The sequence below is a fragment of the Aspergillus affinis genome, assembly GCF_023601865.1.
Source record: "Aspergillus affinis strain CMG 70 chromosome Unknown NODE_93_length_150861_cov_87_049760, whole genome shotgun sequence".
Classification (NCBI taxonomy): domain Eukaryota; kingdom Fungi; phylum Ascomycota; class Eurotiomycetes; order Eurotiales; family Aspergillaceae; genus Aspergillus; species Aspergillus affinis.
This window is the reverse complement of record NW_026515874.1, coordinates 79,593-97,865: the sequence shown is the minus strand read 5'-3', so window position 1 is coordinate 97,865 and position 18,273 is coordinate 79,593. Positions and strand designations below refer to the sequence as shown.

General features: G+C 52.9%; 8 protein-coding genes across 8 annotated transcripts; 3 read left to right on the top strand and 5 right to left on the bottom strand.

Annotated features, from left to right (window-relative positions):
* Positions 1 to 874: 874 nt before the first annotated feature.
* gldB (putative glycerol dehydrogenase (GldB)) lies at positions 875 to 1,916 on the top strand (the record flags this gene model as incomplete). The annotated part of the gene is made up of 2 exons (XM_053103596.1): positions 875 to 1,282; positions 1,347 to 1,916. 2 exons carry the CDS (start codon positions 875 to 877, stop codon positions 1,914 to 1,916), a joined length of 978 nt encoding a protein of 325 aa, XP_052953069.1.
* Positions 1,917 to 5,386: 3,470 nt separating this feature from the next.
* On the bottom strand, positions 5,387 to 7,837 carry KD926_011325 (uncharacterized protein; the record flags this gene model as incomplete). Its single annotated transcript, XM_053103594.1, has 3 exons — positions 5,387 to 7,068; positions 7,201 to 7,586; positions 7,797 to 7,837. The coding sequence occupies 3 exons, from the start codon at positions 7,835 to 7,837 to the stop codon at positions 5,387 to 5,389; spliced, it is 2,109 nt and encodes a 702-aa protein (XP_052953068.1).
* A 466-nt stretch (positions 7,838 to 8,303) lies between these two features.
* KD926_011324 (uncharacterized protein) lies at positions 8,304 to 8,705 on the bottom strand (the record flags this gene model as incomplete). Its single annotated transcript, XM_053103593.1, has 2 exons — positions 8,304 to 8,356; positions 8,417 to 8,705. 2 exons carry the CDS (start codon positions 8,703 to 8,705, stop codon positions 8,304 to 8,306), a joined length of 342 nt encoding a protein of 113 aa, XP_052953067.1.
* A 508-nt stretch (positions 8,706 to 9,213) lies between these two features.
* On the top strand, positions 9,214 to 10,196 carry KD926_011323 (uncharacterized protein; the record flags this gene model as incomplete). Its single annotated transcript, XM_053103592.1, has 3 exons — positions 9,214 to 9,282; positions 9,356 to 9,471; positions 9,554 to 10,196. The coding sequence occupies 3 exons, from the start codon at positions 9,214 to 9,216 to the stop codon at positions 10,194 to 10,196; spliced, it is 828 nt and encodes a 275-aa protein (XP_052953066.1).
* A 100-nt stretch (positions 10,197 to 10,296) lies between these two features.
* Positions 10,297 to 12,750, bottom strand: KD926_011322 (glutathione S-transferase family protein; the record flags this gene model as incomplete). Its single annotated transcript, XM_053103591.1, has 8 exons — positions 10,297 to 10,358; positions 10,416 to 10,761; positions 10,818 to 10,901; positions 10,960 to 11,137; positions 11,191 to 11,321; positions 11,519 to 12,110; positions 12,178 to 12,368; positions 12,469 to 12,750. The coding sequence occupies 8 exons, from the start codon at positions 12,748 to 12,750 to the stop codon at positions 10,297 to 10,299; spliced, it is 1,866 nt and encodes a 621-aa protein (XP_052953065.1).
* Positions 12,751 to 13,200: 450 nt separating this feature from the next.
* Positions 13,201 to 15,073, bottom strand: KD926_011321 (putative MFS multidrug transporter; the record flags this gene model as incomplete). The annotated part of the gene is made up of 4 exons (XM_053103590.1): positions 13,201 to 14,104; positions 14,182 to 14,511; positions 14,717 to 14,812; positions 14,877 to 15,073. The coding sequence occupies 4 exons, from the start codon at positions 15,071 to 15,073 to the stop codon at positions 13,201 to 13,203; spliced, it is 1,527 nt and encodes a 508-aa protein (XP_052953064.1).
* Positions 15,074 to 15,976: 903 nt separating this feature from the next.
* Positions 15,977 to 17,382, bottom strand: KD926_011320 (S8 family peptidase; the record flags this gene model as incomplete). The annotated part of the gene is made up of 4 exons (XM_053103589.1): positions 15,977 to 16,330; positions 16,393 to 16,481; positions 16,542 to 16,986; positions 17,056 to 17,382. The coding sequence occupies 4 exons, from the start codon at positions 17,380 to 17,382 to the stop codon at positions 15,977 to 15,979; spliced, it is 1,215 nt and encodes a 404-aa protein (XP_052953063.1).
* A 204-nt stretch (positions 17,383 to 17,586) lies between these two features.
* KD926_011319 (uncharacterized protein) lies at positions 17,587 to 17,964 on the top strand (the record flags this gene model as incomplete). Its single annotated transcript, XM_053103588.1, has 1 exon — positions 17,587 to 17,964. The coding sequence occupies one exon, from the start codon at positions 17,587 to 17,589 to the stop codon at positions 17,962 to 17,964; it is 378 nt and encodes a 125-aa protein (XP_052953062.1).
* Positions 17,965 to 18,273: the final 309 nt, after the last annotated feature.

The following is an 18,273-nucleotide window of genomic DNA, read 5'->3' as shown; positions in this document are numbered from 1 at the left end:
TTGATTGATTGTTTTATTGATTATTTCTCTCTGGAGATCACTGGGGAATAACTGAAAATCATGATTCCTGTTGAACCGGGGAGGATCTGGTTTTCTTCATTGAGGATGTAGGGGTAGGTGTAGTACGGAGTGTGAGAAGGACTTATTTTTGAACTGGACCAACCCAAGAATGAGCCCATCCTGCACACAGGAGCGAACCGAGCGGGTCTGAGGCCAACCAGCCATTGGCCAGGCCGCACCATCCACCCGTGGACATGGCCTGAGATCGAAGCAGCCGATGACGATCGAGCGGACGGCGACGGGTTCAAACGCTCGCGCCGTTTCAACCCAGCCGGAATGGCAGTGATGTCATGGCAGTCCGGTTAGCTTTGCTGGTCGGTGGGGCGGCTGGTTTGGTGGCTGCAGCGCCTGCAAGTGTTGTTGCATCGCCTGGATGCCGTCATGGAGGGGGAGCCTGTCACGGCGAGAGAGAGCTCCCTGAGCTGGCCGGGAGAGCTCAGGGCTCAGTTGACTCGTTCGAGGGGCCTAGACCAATGTGGCAGTAGGGAAGACGGCGTGCAGAAGGAGCTTGTCAGCCACCCGAGTGATCTCCATGAGAAGTTTTATGATTAAGGGCATTAATATTGGGTATGACCTTACGTAGTGAGTAGTGAGTAGTGACGGTAGTGCACGGAGGAGAGCAACCCCTCCTTCCCCTCCACCCCACCTCGTTGCTTCCCAGTTACGCTTTGCCAGCGCAACGAACCTTCTCAATTTTCCACCCCTCCTCACAATTGCTTTATTACTCTCCTCCTGTCCCGACCTTTTTACACTTCTCCTCAATTCTTTCATCCCTTCCTCCTTCCTACCTTACCACCTGCCAACCACCACCATCATGTCGAACGGAGTTACTTTCGAGCTCAGCAATGGCGTCAAGATCCCCGGCGTCGGTTTCGGTACCTTCGCCAGCGAGGGTTCTTCCGGCGAGACCTACCGCGCCGTCATGTGCGCTCTGAAGACCGGCTACCGTCACCTGGACTGCGCCTGGTTCTACCTGAACGAGGGTGAGGTCGGTGAAGCTCTCCGCGACTTCCTGAAGGAGACCCCCTCCGTCAAGCGTGAGGACATCTTCATCTGCACCAAGGTCTGGAACCACCTCCACCGCTACGAGGACGTCCTGTGGTCGGTCAACAACTCCCTGGAGAAGCTCCAGGTCGACTACATCGACCTATTCCTGGTCCACTGGCCCATTGCCGCCGAGAAGGAGACCCAGGAGAAGCCCAAGATCGGCCCCGATGGAAAGGTAAGCTAGAGCTCTTTCACGTTCACTATGGCTTGATTGGTTCATCAACTGACCCCTGCTGTAGTACGTGATCCTCAAGGATCTCACCGAGAACCCCGAGCCCACGTGGCGCGCTATGGAGAAGATCTACGAGGACAAGAAGGCTCGCGCCATCGGTGTCTCCAACTGGACCATCGAGGGTCTGGAGAAGCTGCAGAAGTTCGCCAAGGTCAAGCCTCACCTCAACCAGATCGAGATCCACCCCTTCCTGCCCAACGAGGAGCTGGTGCAGTACTGCTTCAAGAACGGCATCATGCCCGAGGCCTACTCTCCTCTGGGCTCGCAGAACCAGGTGCCCACCACCGGTGAGCGGGTCAGCGAGAACAAGACCCTGAACGAGATCGCCAACAAGGGCGGCAACACCCTGGCCCAGGTGCTCATCGCCTGGGGTCTGCGCCGTGGCTACGTCGTGCTGCCCAAGAGCTCCAACCCCGCTCGTATCGAGTCCAACTTCAAGAGCATCGAGCTGTCGGATGCCGACTTCGAGGCCGTCAACAAGGTGGCCGAGGGTCGTCACTTCCGCTTCGTCAACATGAAGGACACCTTCGGATACGACGTCTGGCCGGAGGAGACCGCCAAGAACCTGTCTGCTTAAGAAAAGAACAGGGCTTGCGAATGATTTAACGGGTTATCGAATTTCTTTTTTTTTTTCCTTTTTATTTATGCGGGTCATAATAAAGAACGGGGAGATAACTGGATACCAATATAGGAGATACACAGAATAGTAGATGGAAAAGGAGAAGAGTTCTACATACCTGACAAAAAGTGCCCGAGTACAGAATAAAAGTATCTATCAAGAATAATACATTGTATACGGAGTGGCGTATGCTTAGATCGCGCCTGACAAGAATCCTGGTCCTGCCAAAAGTAATTGAGTAATTCGAATAATAAAATGAGCCCCAAGGCCAAGCGAATAATCATGACAACAAAGGACCAATGGAACATAGGAACATAATGCAAGCTGCATACTACCGGAGGACAGTCCTCCATGGAGTGCAGCAGCCCGGTACAGGATTCTGATGTGTGTACGGAGTATGCCTTTGAGATTGAGGATCAAATTCCTAGCATGAACAATTTATTTTGAGAATTAGACCATCGCCTCAACTCCGTACATCTACAGAATACCTTTACATCTACTGTAACTGAGTAGAGTACATACAAACAAACAGTCCATCGCCTCAGCAGCCAGCAGCCAGCAGCCAGCCCCAAGAAACCTCAAACTCTCCCGATAGTTAACTAGACTCAGCAATAGCAACAGTCAACACCCAGTTCTCGGACAAACCCGGAACGCCCCTCCTCCCGGTGGGCAAATCCGGAAGCCCTACTCCATAGAACAAGAACACCGACATGCCGGAAGAGGGAAAGTGGCAGGTGGAGAACCGTGATCGGAATCAAACCTAACCCTCAGCCATCGTACCCTTGCCCTCGTTCTGTAACCCTACTTTTTCCCCCCCTTACTTTTCTTCTTCCTTTTTGTCGCTTTAATATTTGTGAATGCGTACCTTGTGGCTGGCTAGTCTGACGCCCACCTGCAAGTAACGGACCAGAAATGAGCACTATACCATTTAGTTCCAGACCCGATGCCGAATGACGTGGAGGAGAGGGTTGTCTTATTATGTCTTAGTCACCGCCGAGGGGAGGACGTCCCCGCTAGACCGGATCGGGGACAGACTAGGTACACTGTCCTCCGTATGGCCTGCTCCACTCGGTTCCTGGATGGCTGGCTTGATTGGATTGGATTGGATTCATTAACCTGGTTCTTGTTAGTGTGAGGTGTGTATACCTTAGTGTACAGTACTCCGTATAGTACTCAGTATAGCATGTATACGAAACAGTCCAGCGTACGGTGTAGGCACTGCATACGAAGAATGTTTTATGCTAGGTAGACTACGAGCAAGGATCCAAGACGTAGGAAGTACGGAGTAATTCTTCTGCAGTCATGGAAGACCGTGCATGACGCTTTATTATTATGATTATTTTAGTTGTTGTGGTTATTGTATTTTGAGCCTCTTGTATGGTTCATAGGCGATCAAGTTGAGGGATTTATTATGCGGATGCGAAGCACTTTATTCGACGCATTGCATGTAGTAGCGGGTGTTTAGTTACTACACAACTACTCGCTCTAATGGAACACATCTATATACATACACTGTAGTTAAGTCTACTTTTGCAGTCTCAGGCAGAAGAACCCGATGTACTGGAGTTCGGCATCGGGCCATCGGTCTGATGTGTAGGAAATGAGGGATGAATATGATACGGATATACTTCTTCCAAGGTATTTGGGCCGGGCGGACGAGGTATCGGTGAGCTGATATAATTCAGGAGTATATGGCGGTCTATTAAGGTATGATATTCCTCCTTACTATGTACTGTACCTACACTTGCGAGCCCATTCCAAGCCATGACCCGGTGAACGAGTAGACTTTGGACACACACTTGTATACCGGTATGCTGTGCAGCCACATTATGCGGGTCGACGCCATTGGGGTGAGATGGGCATTTAGCAGGTAGTAGGGGCAGCTACTTAGTTCATTTGGGTGGGCTTTCGTATAGAAATCAATATCAGGGAGGATATATCATCGCTGAGTTAGAACGATCAAGATTATGTAGTTACTGCGCGTGTCTAGTACTATGATTATAGAGTATAGAATAAAGTATGGAATATGGGGTACGCATGCATCGATAACCTACATATCTACTGTAGGTGTCTATCCATGGAGATCACACATCCACTCCTATACTTCTTCCTGGCCCCTAAGTCATTACTCAGTACTCTTCACTCTTCACTCTTCACGACGGACGATCCACGAGACTCTACCTAAGTCTCGAATCAAAGCCAAGTCCATCTATTTAATTCTCGACCACACCCATCCATTCGAAGCCACCCCCCTCCTGGAACAAGGCAACCCTCCCTCCATTAGAAAACCCAATTGAACTGTCTTCGAGCATCTGAGATCCTGGACGGTTCAAAAAACCTCATATGATATCATCATGCATCCCAAGTCCAAGAACCAAGCCCCCCTAGTAGTTAGCGGTTGGCACTGGCACCGACTAGACGCTTCTAGGAGTACCTGTACCCCCCTGCAAAGATACCCTGACCCCGGACGAAACAGAACAAAACAGGACAGTATCGCGTATTACGGATTCATACCTGTATAGGTACAGTAGAACCGATCTTACTAGCACTACGACTCTGCCTAGAGTCTAGAGTCTACTTACCTATTTAGTAAATCTAGGAAAGTAGGGTAGGCAGGTATGGAGTAGACTAAGGTAAGGTAGGTTGGTTGCGGTGCAGAACAAGCCCATCCCATCCCACATGGATTTCTGTCGCACACAGTAGAAAAGATGGACACGGAATTATGGAGTCTAGAGTCTGGAGTCTGGAGTAGAGAACGGTGGACCATAGTGCATACCCCATACTTCGTGCGCCATACTTCATGCGTCCAGCTTTTGTTCTTATCTTTGATGTATGTAGATGGCTTTTTGGTGTTGATTCAGATTCAGACTGCTCGCCCCTACCCGAACGACTTCTCGGCTCTCCAAAGATCTCTTGGTTCATCAAATCAAAGAGGAGGTTTGGCGGGGAAGGCAAGAATAAGGGAAGTTAAGCGAGACATTGGCAAGGATCAACGAAAAGGAGGGGAAAGAAAAACCAGGATTCTGTCTACAGATTACCGGGTTCAGGACTAGTCTCGGAGTTGCGTGGTGACGCTTCTAGATGAAAACGGAGACGGCTTTCCCCGATTCACATGTTGGAAACCCCGGATTTCTTGGAAATGAGAATGAGAATGAGAATTAGAGTCAGAAATTGACGACAAGCGGCCGTAAGCAAGGTATCCATCCTATCCTAGTGTCCCCAACACCTTAACACTGCCCGGAACGCCTCCTTTTCCTCAAGTCAAGCCCGACGATCATTTCAAATCCCTGAGATTATGACTATGTACAGCATCTCTTTTCCAGCCAATTAGTTCGTGTGAGAGAGCCCCGTCCAGCAGGGGGAGTAATTACTAATTAGCAACGTCATTCCAGACAGACATATTATGGCTCGGTCGTAGTAGTATAGCATCACCCGCGCGATCGGATGCGTCTCGGTATCGGCGTAAACCCGGCATGTGTCTGGAAGATACTGGCGCTTCTGCCCGAGCTGCTGCTCTCCGACGATTTGCTCGTGCTGTTGCGGCTGCTGGTCACTTTCTTCGACGTAGACGACCCCAGTAACGTCGTGCGAGGCGACTGAGGGGTCAGCTTCTTACGCTTCTCCGGACTAGGCGAGAGCGACGACGACGGACTCGACTCAAGGGACGCGACTGCAGCCGTGGTGGATGACTTGGGGGTTCCCAGGCGTCGAACACGGCGCGTGCGAGGGGTTGCAGTAGCGGGTGCAGTAGTCGACGCGGTGGATGCCCCGTCATCACCACTCTCTGGGGAGCCCTGCGAGCGAGTGATGCGTCTACTGGTCTTCTTTCCTTTCTCGGATTTGCGACCCGGCGACCGGTCTCCCCGGTCACTAACGTCATCGCGGTGTTTTGTCGCTCCATTATCCTGTTGTTCCCCCTCATATTCGACCAGCTGCTCATTCCACGAGACACGCTTCTTCGCGGCAGCTGGCCGACCAGGTTTCCGTGTCGGCTTGTTGTCATCGGTTCCGACCTGCTCAGGCTCGGAAGATGGCTGAACCAACTTCTGCAGCGTGTACTTCGGAAGGATCGATTCGCCTTTGTTACTGCGCGTATTCCGTCGCGTCGCCAACGCCAACTCCTGCGCCTCTGACCGTTGAAGGAAGACAAATTCGGTTCCTTTGGCACGTCGGAGGGAGAACGTGTTGCGAACAGCGCCGGTTGTCGTTCGCGGCTGTTTGGAGGTGCTGTTTCGCGTGCTTCGACGAGGACTGGCCGGCAGCGGCTCGTCGTTCTCGTTGACATCCTTCACCGAGCCCTTGATCGGTGAGCACTGAAACTTCTGGGGGGAGGGAGAGTTGGCGTCGAGAACCTCCAAGGCCCGTCGAGATGCTGGCGGTGTGGGCATTTCGGGGACTTCGATCTCCGCCGGTGGGGATGTAATGGCTTCTTCTTTTTCTTTGGTTTCCGGCGTGACCAGAGCCGCCGCTTTGGCTTCGCGTTTCGCTTTCGCCTTGGAGAGGAAATTGTTGATCAGCGCGGCGTCCTCCCCGTCCAACGAGCTTCGTAGCGCCGAGCGCACTAAGGTCGACTCTTGTTCGGCAGTCAAGTCCTGGACGGGGGCGGCTGCAGGCGCAGCAGCAGCAGGAGTACCGTCAGCGACGACGTTCTCGTCGGTGTTCTCGGTGTTCGGTGATTCTTCTAGTTGTCCAGCCTGTCGTTCATCCGTCATGGTCGCATCCAGCGCTGCATCCTCAGGGTCGGTTGTAGTCGTCACAGGCGCAGTCGGATCGGTGTTCTCGCAGTCGTGCCGTAACGGGGAGTCTTGTTGATCTATTTGGGGGGAGAGAATATCCGTCGTTTCTTTTATGTCGGCGACGGTCTCATCCGTCTCACTCGGGGCATCAGTGGATTGGCCATGTAGCAAGCGGGGATAGGCTACCAGCGGCGCCAACGCGGTGGTGGCCGCCCGGGATTCGTCCTGTTCCACGGAAGTTTGCGCGACCAACGTGGACGTATCCGATGCGATCTCATCATCACTAATTTCATCCTGCGCCTCTGAAGACTGCAAGTTCTCGACGGTCATAGGCTCGGGCTCGTCCACGAGACCGTGGTTTGTCGGGATCTTGCCTGCTGACAGTTAGTTTTGGCTTGATGATTGGTTATAGTATGTGTGGTCCCTAATGGGGCCTACAAATAACAAAAACAAAATTAAATCAAAACATAATAAAGATGAACGAAAGAAGAGAATGTGAGTCTTACGTCGTCGCCCGATGATAATATTAGACTCCCATTTCGTTTCCAGGAATGACCGACCACGCGATGCCGTCCCGTCGGCATCCTCCAGTGAAAAACAGCGTCGTTTCACGCCGCGCACGCTGGTCACATTTCGCGACGTGTTGATCTCGGTTAAGTTGGGGACCTCGTCGACGCACTCGCGCTCGGTCGCGACCAGCCGCTGCAGCGCCTTCATACTATTAAACGAGGAGCGAAAGCGCTTCCACACCTTGCGGGACCGGGGACGCGACAGGAACGGAGTGGAGGGCATGCGATCCCAAACACGAGGCACGTCCCGGGTGGTCTTGACGGGGGTGAACCGGAACCGGCGGTCCTCTTGTAGATGGGCGAGTTTGGAATTGTCAAGTGAGCTGAGGATAAAAAAGGGTTCCAAAGCGATTAGCGATCGATGGTGACGTGAAAACAAGTATAAGGATCAGAATGACGACGACAAAACTTTGAGGGACGCGGAAAAAGGGGTTGGTGGAACACGTCAAACGGCCATTTTCCTGACACCTAGAGCGCTCACTTCCCCTCCTCTCGACATCTCTCTCTGGAATGCTCGTGGAAAAGCAACTTACCATGGCGGTGGAGATGGCATCGCAGCGTCGTTGGTGGACATTGTTGGGGCTGCGAAGAATGTTTAGATGCGCCGGAATGGTGACGTCAAAACCACAAGAATGGTAGCCGATAGCTAGAAAAGAGGAGAGGGAAAAAAGAGTTGGGCGAACTAAGGATAGAGGATGAAACAACACTAAGATAAGGCGAAGATAGGCGGAGATGGAAGGGGGCGGTTGTCGAGTTGAAGATGAAGCTCGTGGAGACAAAAACAGAGAAGAATTGATGGGGCTCAAACGGTTGCGGGACCGTTGCTGTGCCAACGTCCTCCCCCTTACATTGCCTTAACACGCCAGTCTAGACCCATTATTCGTCCTTGTCAATAGTCCGGTTGAATGGAAAATCATATCCATCATATCTCATTATTCATTTAACTTTTGAGATTCAACAGCGGAAGTGCAGATCTTCAATATACCTATCCCCCGTAGATCTATTCCCATCCAGCCATTTTGCCATTGATCCATTCACCTCTAGAATGCCTTCGCCTTCATATCCCTCTCATCAAATGGATCTCCGAATTCATCTGAAAGAGTCCCAATTCAAATTAGTGCCTGAGAGGAACACAATGACCGAGAACACTCACTGAGGTTGAAATCCTTATCCACCACCAACTCCATCGCACGCTGGTAATCCTCCTCTGCCCGCTTATTGAGCCACTTGGCTCCCGGTTGATCCTCCGGTGCCGTCGAGCCCGACGTGGTGCCCGGAGCACCGCTGCCTAGATTGCTTGAGGTGGTTTGGGTCTGGGAACCCGGCGGGGACAGTTCCGAGAGACCTCCGACCGACGAGTTGGGGATGTTTCGGGTTGGCGTGCGAGATCCGGCTTGCGAGCCGTCGGAAGGGATATGGGCTGACTCCGGGGAGGAGGCCATCTGCGAGTCTCCGTCGGGATCTATGGAGGAGGACCGTGAAGTTAGATTAAGTCAAAGTGAACGGAGGGGCGTGGGTTGCGGGGATCGGAGGCGAATTGGATGATGATAGATGAATGCGGGGGAGTATTGCGGACTAAGAGGAACAGAGGAGTCGTAGATGATAACATAGGCGAGCATCTCGAGAGGAGGAGTGGAACATACCGGTAGTAGTCATGGCGGGATGTACTCCATAGCGTAGAAATAAGACGAGGGACCTCTTAAATAAGCGGCGGCAACAACGATTTTCCCCGGTTGGGAATTCTTCCGGTCTTCGTCCTCTCTTTTTCCCTTCACTCCATTTACTCCATTTACGATCTCGATTATTGATTCCTGTCGTTTCCTCTGCCCTTCCTCGCAATTCCCGTTCTTGGAGAAACTCGCCCCTTTTTGGCCTTCTGGGAATCTCCTGATCTCTGCTCATTTTATATACCGCCAAATCTTATTTTCCTGATCTGAACCTCCGGCGATCATGAGCGCACAGCCTTCGTCTGCACTAGGTCCCGACGCTTGGGAAGAAGATTGGGAGAGCCAAGCCGATGTATGTATTCACCGCGTTCATCCCGACTACTCAATCGTCCCCGGGACTGACTGGGAACTCCGCGTCGCTATAGAGATTGTCCACCGAACCGACCCCGCCGGAGGCGGAGAAGAAGATCTCTTCTAAAGTCTCCAAAGCCCAGCGCAGAGCAAAGCAAGCCGAGTTTAACCGCCAACTGTGGGCCGAAGCGTACGCATCTCGATTGAATACTCAACCCCCTCGTCTAGGCGCGCAACTTATATTCTGATCGACGTCTCTCTTTCCCGTATAGAGAATCCCCTCAAACGTTTCACTTTCTAGAATCTCGGTCCGACGTCCCTCTCAAGCAAGAATACAAACCTACGGTGACCCTTCTCAGTCGCAACCCGCCCTCGCGACAATCTTCTTCGACGGTCGACGCGACCACAGCCGGTGTCAGGCGCCTAGGCTTGAATCACGGCGCCGAAGACGACTCGGACGATGGATCGAAGCCGCCCGAGCCCAGCCCCGAAGAACGCCACGCCATCGCCTTGCGCAACCGAGAGGAGAAGCAACGTAAATACGAAGAAGTACGCGAGAGACTCTTCGGAAGCCCCTCCGCAACCACTTCAGGTGCATCTTCCCCGCGCAGTGAGACCCCGCCTAAACAGAACGAGGGCCGAGGCAAAGGTCGGAGTCGCGGGAACGGCAGAGACAACAATAACAACAAGAGAGATTCCTCTAGTGCATCGGGCAAGTCGAGACAACTCTACGACCCAGGGTCTCCTGCCAAGCAGAACTCGTCCTATGTGCCACGGAAAGAGAGACCCCAGACGGGGGATCGGGGTGCAAACGACCCGTCATCTCCCCGACAGCCGATCCGCAGCCCGCGAGGTCCGGATGCTAGTGGCAGAGCTGGTTTCCGGTCTGGCAGCCGGGGTGCGAGATTGGGTTAATGAGACTACTTTGGACTTGCACAAGTTTTCACACCGGGTGAGTCCGGGTTTAACCGCAACCACGTCTTTCAACGTCAACGCCAAATCCTTTCCCTATGGATTACGGAAGGCCTCTTCCGGAATTGATCGCATTTGCAAGTTGAGAGGTATTGGGCCGGTTCTCTGAGCAGACCGTCAGCTTGGTGACAAAAACCAACAATGCATGGCAAAATCACTCACGCGCATATCTTTCATAACTATCAAGGTAGAGCTCATCAGTGCTCACGGTCGCCTTGATGTGCTCGTTCTCTTCAATGGCGTTGACCCAGGCGGCCCAGCGACTGCCTGCTTCAGGGTCCGGCCAGCCACGGTAAGGCTTGAGGGCGCGACTCAGCCGAAGAACCCAGGGCGCTATCTGAACATCCACAAAGGAGAGATTCGGGCCTAGAAAGAAAGGCCCCTCCGGATTGGCGGCAGAAACCAACGTGGCCAGCGCGTCTTTGAGCTCCTGTGCATTTAGGATTTGTTTTTCGTCGTTCTGCTCTTGGAGAATGCGATAGAAATTGGGCACAACATGGCGGTTGATCTGCGCGTGTCAGTAAATGCCAGCCATGAGTGGGTTCAATCCGTGGCGGGACTCACAAAATCTGTCCAAAGTCGACAGTGAGCGCGCAATTGAGCATTGCCCGGCGGGAGGAGAGGTGGGCCGACATTCAGGTCTTCGAGCTGCACAGATTTGTTAGGATCTATCGAGTCCTAGCGGAGAAACAAATGGTCATCATACATATTCCATCAAGACCGAGCTTTCATACGAGCCCCAGTTGCCATGGCGCAGGGCAGGAACAAGCCCTCTTGGATTCACTTCCAGTAGCTCGGGGGGTTTCTGATACGGGTCGACTTCAATATACTGGTAGGGGATACCCTTGGCCTCAAGGGCGATCCAGACACGCTGCACAAAAGGACTGGGTGGGATTAGTTACAGTGCTATGAAATTAGCGGGTAGAGAATCGCTTACCAGAAGCAACTGCCATACAGTTTTAGTTCATGATCTCCTTCATGCTCTGCTGCGGTCACGGCGGCTTGGCCTGTGGCCTTGGTGTGGTACGTTCTCTGCGATTGGTGATTCTGAGCCGACATCGTTCGAGCCTATGTTTTACAAATCGGGTTAGACGGGTGACAATAGAATAACTGTTAAATAACGAGTTTAATCTCGATGTTCCTTTCGGTTGATGAGCAGAAGAAGACGAAGATGAACAGGATGAGGGGATGGAGAGGAGAGGAGAAGCGGGGAAAGACACGAGTGACGTAAAGCGCCCAACAAACACCAACATCTGCGAACTCACCGTCGCTTTTTTCTGCTCTTTGGCCTCCTTCAAAAGATATCGCTGCACACTATTTTTTTTCACCCGATCGCTCTCCTCCAGGCTATGGCGGTGGCCTCCGCCCACCCCGTCGTTCTTGCCATTGGCTCCGTTCCCATTGACTCGCTGAACAGTAAAAAACCGCTGTCCGTTGGCCCCGGGATGGTCCTCAGGCAAGGGCGGATTGGGCGTGAGAACCCCGAACGGCTGGCTGTTTTGAGAGCTCGACTGCTCGACGCCCAAATGCCCCCGACCAGGGTATAACGTGTTCACATCCGACAGCGACTCCGACGATAAGGTCGGCGTCTCCAATCCCTGAGCAATGGCATCCGGACCGATCATTTCGCCATAGGCGGGGAAGTATTCCGTGATCTTGATCTTGACATCGCAGAGATCGCGCTGACGGGCGGTGCGTTTGCGCTTCTTCTTGTTGGGATCGTCGGATTTGGGAGTTCCGGGAGGTCGGCCTTTGAGTCGACAGTCCCAGTAGTGGGAAACCAGGGGTTTGCGCTTGTAGTGCTGTGTAGATCGATGCGAGTAGACATTATCGACATGTGGGAAATAGGTTCGGAATCTGATCAGTTTAAGCCGGGTGAGCTTCTTTCTAGCCTAGCAAGCTTCCAGGCCGTAGATCCACCTACTGCTCTTCGCTCAGGACAAGGGTTTCGTCGACGTTGAAGAGTCGTTCCCTCCATAGGTCCAGGTCCGGCGGATCCAACACCGACATCATATCGCGGAGGTACCCGTTCTGTTTCGACACGAAGATCGACACATCGTTCTCGGTTTCGGTTGGGTGTCGCTCTTGCAGCGAGGCAGTGACTCCATCGCGCGACTACATAAGTTAGAGATAGAAGCAAAAAGTGCCGGTACCGACGAAAGGATTTAGATTGAATCTAATCAGAAAAGCGCAAGAGAAAGGCGGGTGTTCTCACTAGGGCGTTGTATGGTTCTGCCGTTCGGGACAGACGAGTTCTATTTTCCTCCAATTGCTGCGATGTGTACTGATCGAGACTAGCGGGTGCCAAATGCAAGGATGGTAGAGAGTGCGCATCCACGGCGTTGTCGCTGGTCGCGTGTCCCTGAATTGACTGCGGCTGTTGTTCCTGCTCCTGCGCCGCGGCCAACGTCGACGCGTCTTCCGCAACGCAAGACAGCGAGTCTGGGGGTAGAGGGCGCGGGATCTCGAGGGAACCCAGGGGCTCTGGATTGTCCATTTTTCGGACAGAGCATAAATAGAAGGAAGAACTAGAAGAAGAGCGAATGCGAAAGGAGATACAGTCGAGGGATCTAGATGGATGGAGAAGGGATGCTGCTTTTGTTCGAGACGGAAAAGGCGGGGAGGATTTTGAAAGCGGCAAGGCGGTCGATCCTTTCTACTTTGTATCTTCCTGGTTCACCCTGTCTCTTGACTCTCTCTCTTCCACGCAAAAAGAACGAAAGAAATAAAAAGAAAAGAAAAATAATTACAGAGTGCAAAGAAAAAATTGCGACACACCAGTCGTCTCAGCCTGATTCGCAACCAGTGACTCCCAAAAAGCAAACAAACGACACGTTTCTGGCGTTAAATGCATTAAATCCCATCTTCCTCGATAATGTCACTTCAATTCAATTCGCAATCCAAGCTTATTCACCGAGGACTGGCTGGCAGTCTCCTCGCTTGATTCTTAATACCCATTCTCGTCGACACTATTCTCGTTATACATGCGCAGACTATACTTGGCAAACTGACTTCGAGCCCTAATCCTCTCCCCATACCGGGAAAACAACGGCGGAACTATACAAAACACCGTGGCGATGGCCGCCAGCACCGACACCGCGACGTTAGCCCCCAACCTCGAGAACATAGGCACGGCGATGAGTGGCAAGACGGCCGACAGCAACGCCCGGACCACGCTCAGGGCCGCCAGTCCGCTGGCGGCGTAGCTCAGGTAGCTGTCCGTGAGGTATCCACTTAGCACGTAGTCTATTTCGTTCAGGGAATATCCGATCAGCACCAGTGCTAGAGCGGACACCGTCCAGTGGACGTTGGTCACCTGCGGCGGAATGCACCATGCGAAGACCCAGAGGCCAACGGCTAAGATGGGAGTTCCGATCCAGAATCCAGCTAGTTTATGCTCTGGTAACAGGGGACGGCCTTGCTGACGGTGCTTCTTGATGATGTGCAGATCAAGGCAACGAGTCAGGACCCCAAACGCCAATCCGATTCCGATCGCCAGGAATGGCAGGCACGCATGCTTCGGACTGAAGCCGAAATCCTCGTAGACGGGGGGCAGAACCTCCGTGAATAGGTACACTAAGGCGATGGCGACGGCACTCATGATTGATACAATGAAAACGATGAGCTCGGTGAAGAAGAGGCGTGCCGGTCGGCACAGCGCAATCCGAACAAATGTCTGCCAATCCGGCGTCTCGTCGGGATTCAGGCCCTCGAGCGTCTCAATCTGAGTGACTTTACAAAGCTTCGCAACTTCCTTTGCCAAAACCAGTGACGGACGGGATTCACGAATTCCCAACAGGAGAACGGCTAGGCCGCCGGTCACCATCGTGGCGATATAAAACAACCATCTCCTGCGGTCCATGATCAATCAACATTCATTTATTTTCAATCATGTTCGTCATGACATCAAGGGGTCCTTCGGACTTACCACCCCAAATCCGCTGTGACAAAGGTGCTCATGATGGGGCCGACGATCAGGCCCAAGTTGGACACCACAGCCCAGCAGCATACCATCCAGACCCGGTCCTTCGAATTGAACATGTCTTCGATACTACCCATCACCACGGTGGTCGGAATAGCCGAGAGAAAACCGCTAATGAGGCGACCGATGACGACGCCGGAGAGGCTGTGAACGGAGGCCACAATGGCGCAGGCGATGCTGTACAAGGCCGTGCTGACGATGTACAGCTTTTTGCGCCCGAACGCCTCCGAATACGGGGGAAAGATGATGGCACCGATGCCCTGGCCCAGTAAATATCTAGAATCCACGTACTCATCAGAAAAACAACAACAGACTCTTGTATGGCTGCACGCGCGCAGGCGAAACTCCACGGACTGGCAAAAGGTGTGTAACGGACATGGAGACGAAGAGAAAGAGAGACAGCTCTTTTCGAATGCCAAATTCCCCGGCGGCATCGTGGGCGGTCGTTGACTGCAGCGATTAGCACTCTGCTCTGGCCTACAAAGGCAAACTCAATCCCATGCTGGCCTGTCCTAGGGTGACATGGAAACGAAGGACCGGGGAAAGAAAACGTACACCAGCGGTGCTTATCGCAGTCCTGCATACAAATCCGTGTCAGCTCCCAATCCCAGCCCTATGTGTGCGGGAAAACATCAACGTACGTAAAAAGCTCCAGGAATATGATCAAGCCAGCATCGTGGACTTTGCGAAGCAGGCTCCAATTCCGAGGATGATGAGGATTTCCCTTGGCCCACTGAATATGAAAACCGTCGCAGGCCAATTGCAGCCTGAATTCGGATAGATATGGTTCCAGAACGTCCTTGTCCACCACAACCGGGGATTTATGAGCTTCCGACATGGTTGTCTCTCGGCCCACGGTACAAGCTATCACGCGAAGGACTCAACAGGGTTCGATAAACGGGAGCAGGGAAGAGAAAGATAGAAGGAGAGAACGAGAGAGAAGAGAAAGAGGGAGAGATGATCAGGCAGGACACGACACATCTTGAAGAATTCGGCAGCATGGCTTGCGTTTATGTAAATCAAGGACGAAAACTATGAGGAGAAACCCGAGCTCGTCAAACCGCGAAGGGGGCGTCGAGCTTGCAAGTATCCGCCCATCTGTCATCGTGACACTCCCTAGTTGATCGCCGTGATTGTGGGTGTAACTGACCGGCTGGTCCAGTCAGCATCTATTGCAGTTCTCGTCACCATCGAGGCAGTCGTCGTCACTCTCGGCCCCTTTGTAGTCTCGTCGCTCGTTTCGGGGATAAAGACCCGCATTCCTGCTGGATCAACGACTCTCATTCTTGTTCTGTGCTGGGTGAGGTATGTGGAAACCCCGGTTTAATGGCGCGGTAATGTAAAGAGACGAGAAGTTGAGATGTCGTGTTTCCCTGCCAAAGGTTTGAAATTTCCATGCGTTGATGACAGGGCGAGCTTGCAGAAACTCGGAAGTCGCATTCCGATCTAATTTAGATCAGTCACGAGATGTGGAGTGAAGGAGCAAGCTCTATTAATTTACGCGATGCCGACGATGGCTTTGAAAGCAGAGAAGATGTCTTGATTGGTCTGCAAACAAACTATGTATAGGTCCATATATGTACTGTACCCGTGTTTCTTCATGAAAAGATTCCCCTCGTGATCGACTATATACTTCAATCTATGTCATTTCCCCTCTTTATACATCATCATCATCATCACTTCCATCCCGAGTAATTCTAGCAGGGAGCTAGTTTCTGGGATTTGGGCTCTAGTTCTGAGCTTAAGAAGCGCCGTTATAGGCAAGGAGGTTGGGGCTGCCCTTGACATCAGTGATGGCACCGGAGGTGGCGAGCTCCTTGATACGCTTGGTGACGGCGGCGGGGGTGCTGAGTCCCTCAAGAGCCTGCAGGTAGATGGCCAGACCAACGATGTGGGGGGTAGCCATGGAGGTACCGGAGATGGTGTTGGTGGCAGAGCTGCCGCCGATCCAGGCAGACTTGATGTCCTGGCCGGGAGCGAAGACATCAACGACGGAGCCGTAGTTGGAGAAAGAGGCACGGGCGTTGCTCTTGGTGCTGGCAGCGACGGTCAAGGCGTTGGGGGCAGAGGCAGGGCTGGTGTCGCCAGCATCGGACTAGATCGCTTGAATTAGCTCAATCCGCGATGGGATGTTGGTTGGGTAAATGGGACACGTACATTCTCGTTACCGGCAGCGACAACAGTGAGGACACCCTCATCGAAGGCGTTCTCGACAGCTTGGTTGAAGGCATAGGAGTATCCACCACCTGTGAATGAAATTAGCAACCATTCGGCGCCCCAATAGACTGAGATAGGAGCTAACTTACCGAGAGACAGGTTGATGGCGGCCTTTCCAGTACGAGACTTGCTCACAATGTCGTTGGCGGCCCAGTTGTATCCGTCAAGAATGATGGAGGTAGAAGAAGATTCGCCCTGGAAGACCTTGACAGAGAGGAGGTTGGCCTTCTTGGAGAGACCGTAGGTCTTGCCACCAATGGTACCGGCAACGTGAGTTCCGTGGCCGACGCTGTCAACGTGCTGGCCGCCAACGGCGTTGTAGGCGAGGCTCGCACGGCCGCCGAATTCGCTGTGGTCGACATTGATACCGGTGTCAACGACGTAGCCGTAGGTGCCCTCGCCGGCGCTGGAGTCGTAGACGTAGCTGGTGCTGGCGCTGCCCTTGTGCGAGATGGCACCCAGACCCCAGGTGGCACCGGTCTGGGTGGTAATAGCATCAAGGTACCAGACCTGGTCCTCCTCAATGTGAGCAACCTAAAGGTAGATAGATTAGCACAGCTGGTTCCATTTTGCTTTTTGCGCTTTTCTGAGGTGAATACGTACATCGGCGCTCTTGCGGATCTCCTCGATGGTAGAGTCATCGAAGGAACCGAAGTAGGCGGCGAAGTCCTTGATCTTGAAGTTCTTCTCGATACCGACGGGGAGGTCGGAGTCATCGGAGCCATCACGGCGGGCAAGGTTGCGCTTGTGGATGTTGGTAGCCCAGGTGGTGTGCTGCTCGATCTTGGCGGTGTCGATGCCGCTCTTGAAAGTGACAATGTACTTGCCAGCGATCTTCTCGGAAGCCCGGCGGGTGTTCTCGACGGGGGCACCGAAGACGGCGGGGAGCATAGCTCCAAGGAGGAGCAAAGTCTGCTTGAAGGAAGGCATTGTCAACTGCTTGAGAGCTGGAAGAACTGTTCAAGTGTGATGATCAGAGAACCAGAAGCTGTGTGATGATGAGGAGAAGTATGCGAGGGATCCGGGCTGTATTTATAACTTTCCGGAACACCCTCTCCCCTTTCAAGGTCAATTTCGTGATATCAAGCCACTCATGCACCATGGGAGGACAAGGATGCGGGTGTCCCGACGAGCATGGTTGGAACCCTCAAGGTGACATCGCATCTTCAGGCAACTCCGTTGTGCTCCATTGGGAATGGTACTATCAGTGGGGAACAGGATGCAGGTGAGAAGACCGATGTGGACGTTGGAAGTCCAAAGACAGGGACGACCATCACGGAACTGATCCGCTCTCCAGGCCCGGGCGAGCAACTCTACTGGGTCACCAGGAACGCCGGGCAGATGTTTAGCAGCAACGAATGGGGAGCCCTAAACCTGCGCAACGATAGCACGGGCCGGTCTCCTCAGCTGCGTCCCGACGATCTTCACCTTCGTAGGGAAGGTGGTATAGCTTCAATCCTTCAGACATCTTTTGACTGCGGCGAACGACATTTAGTCCCAGTTTGGTGCTAATGAGGCGCAGAGAAGGCCCCAAGGGGCGGGGAGCCCTAGCGCTGTGTTCTTAGACTTCAGTGTGACTGTCTAAATACTTGGCATTCTCACGCGATATGCGCTGCTGCCCACCCCTTTTCTTTTAAAAAAAGAAAATCGATGATGGAAGCACAGAATTGATTGGACAGACGAATGATAGCCTACCGGGATTATCTAGAGCAAGACCCGGCATCTGGACAGCAAGCACGAAAACAGTAAAGTGCCCAGGGTTGCACACCAGGATACAAGGCCGGTCTCACCTATCAAGTCACCATGCAAGTGTTGGCCACC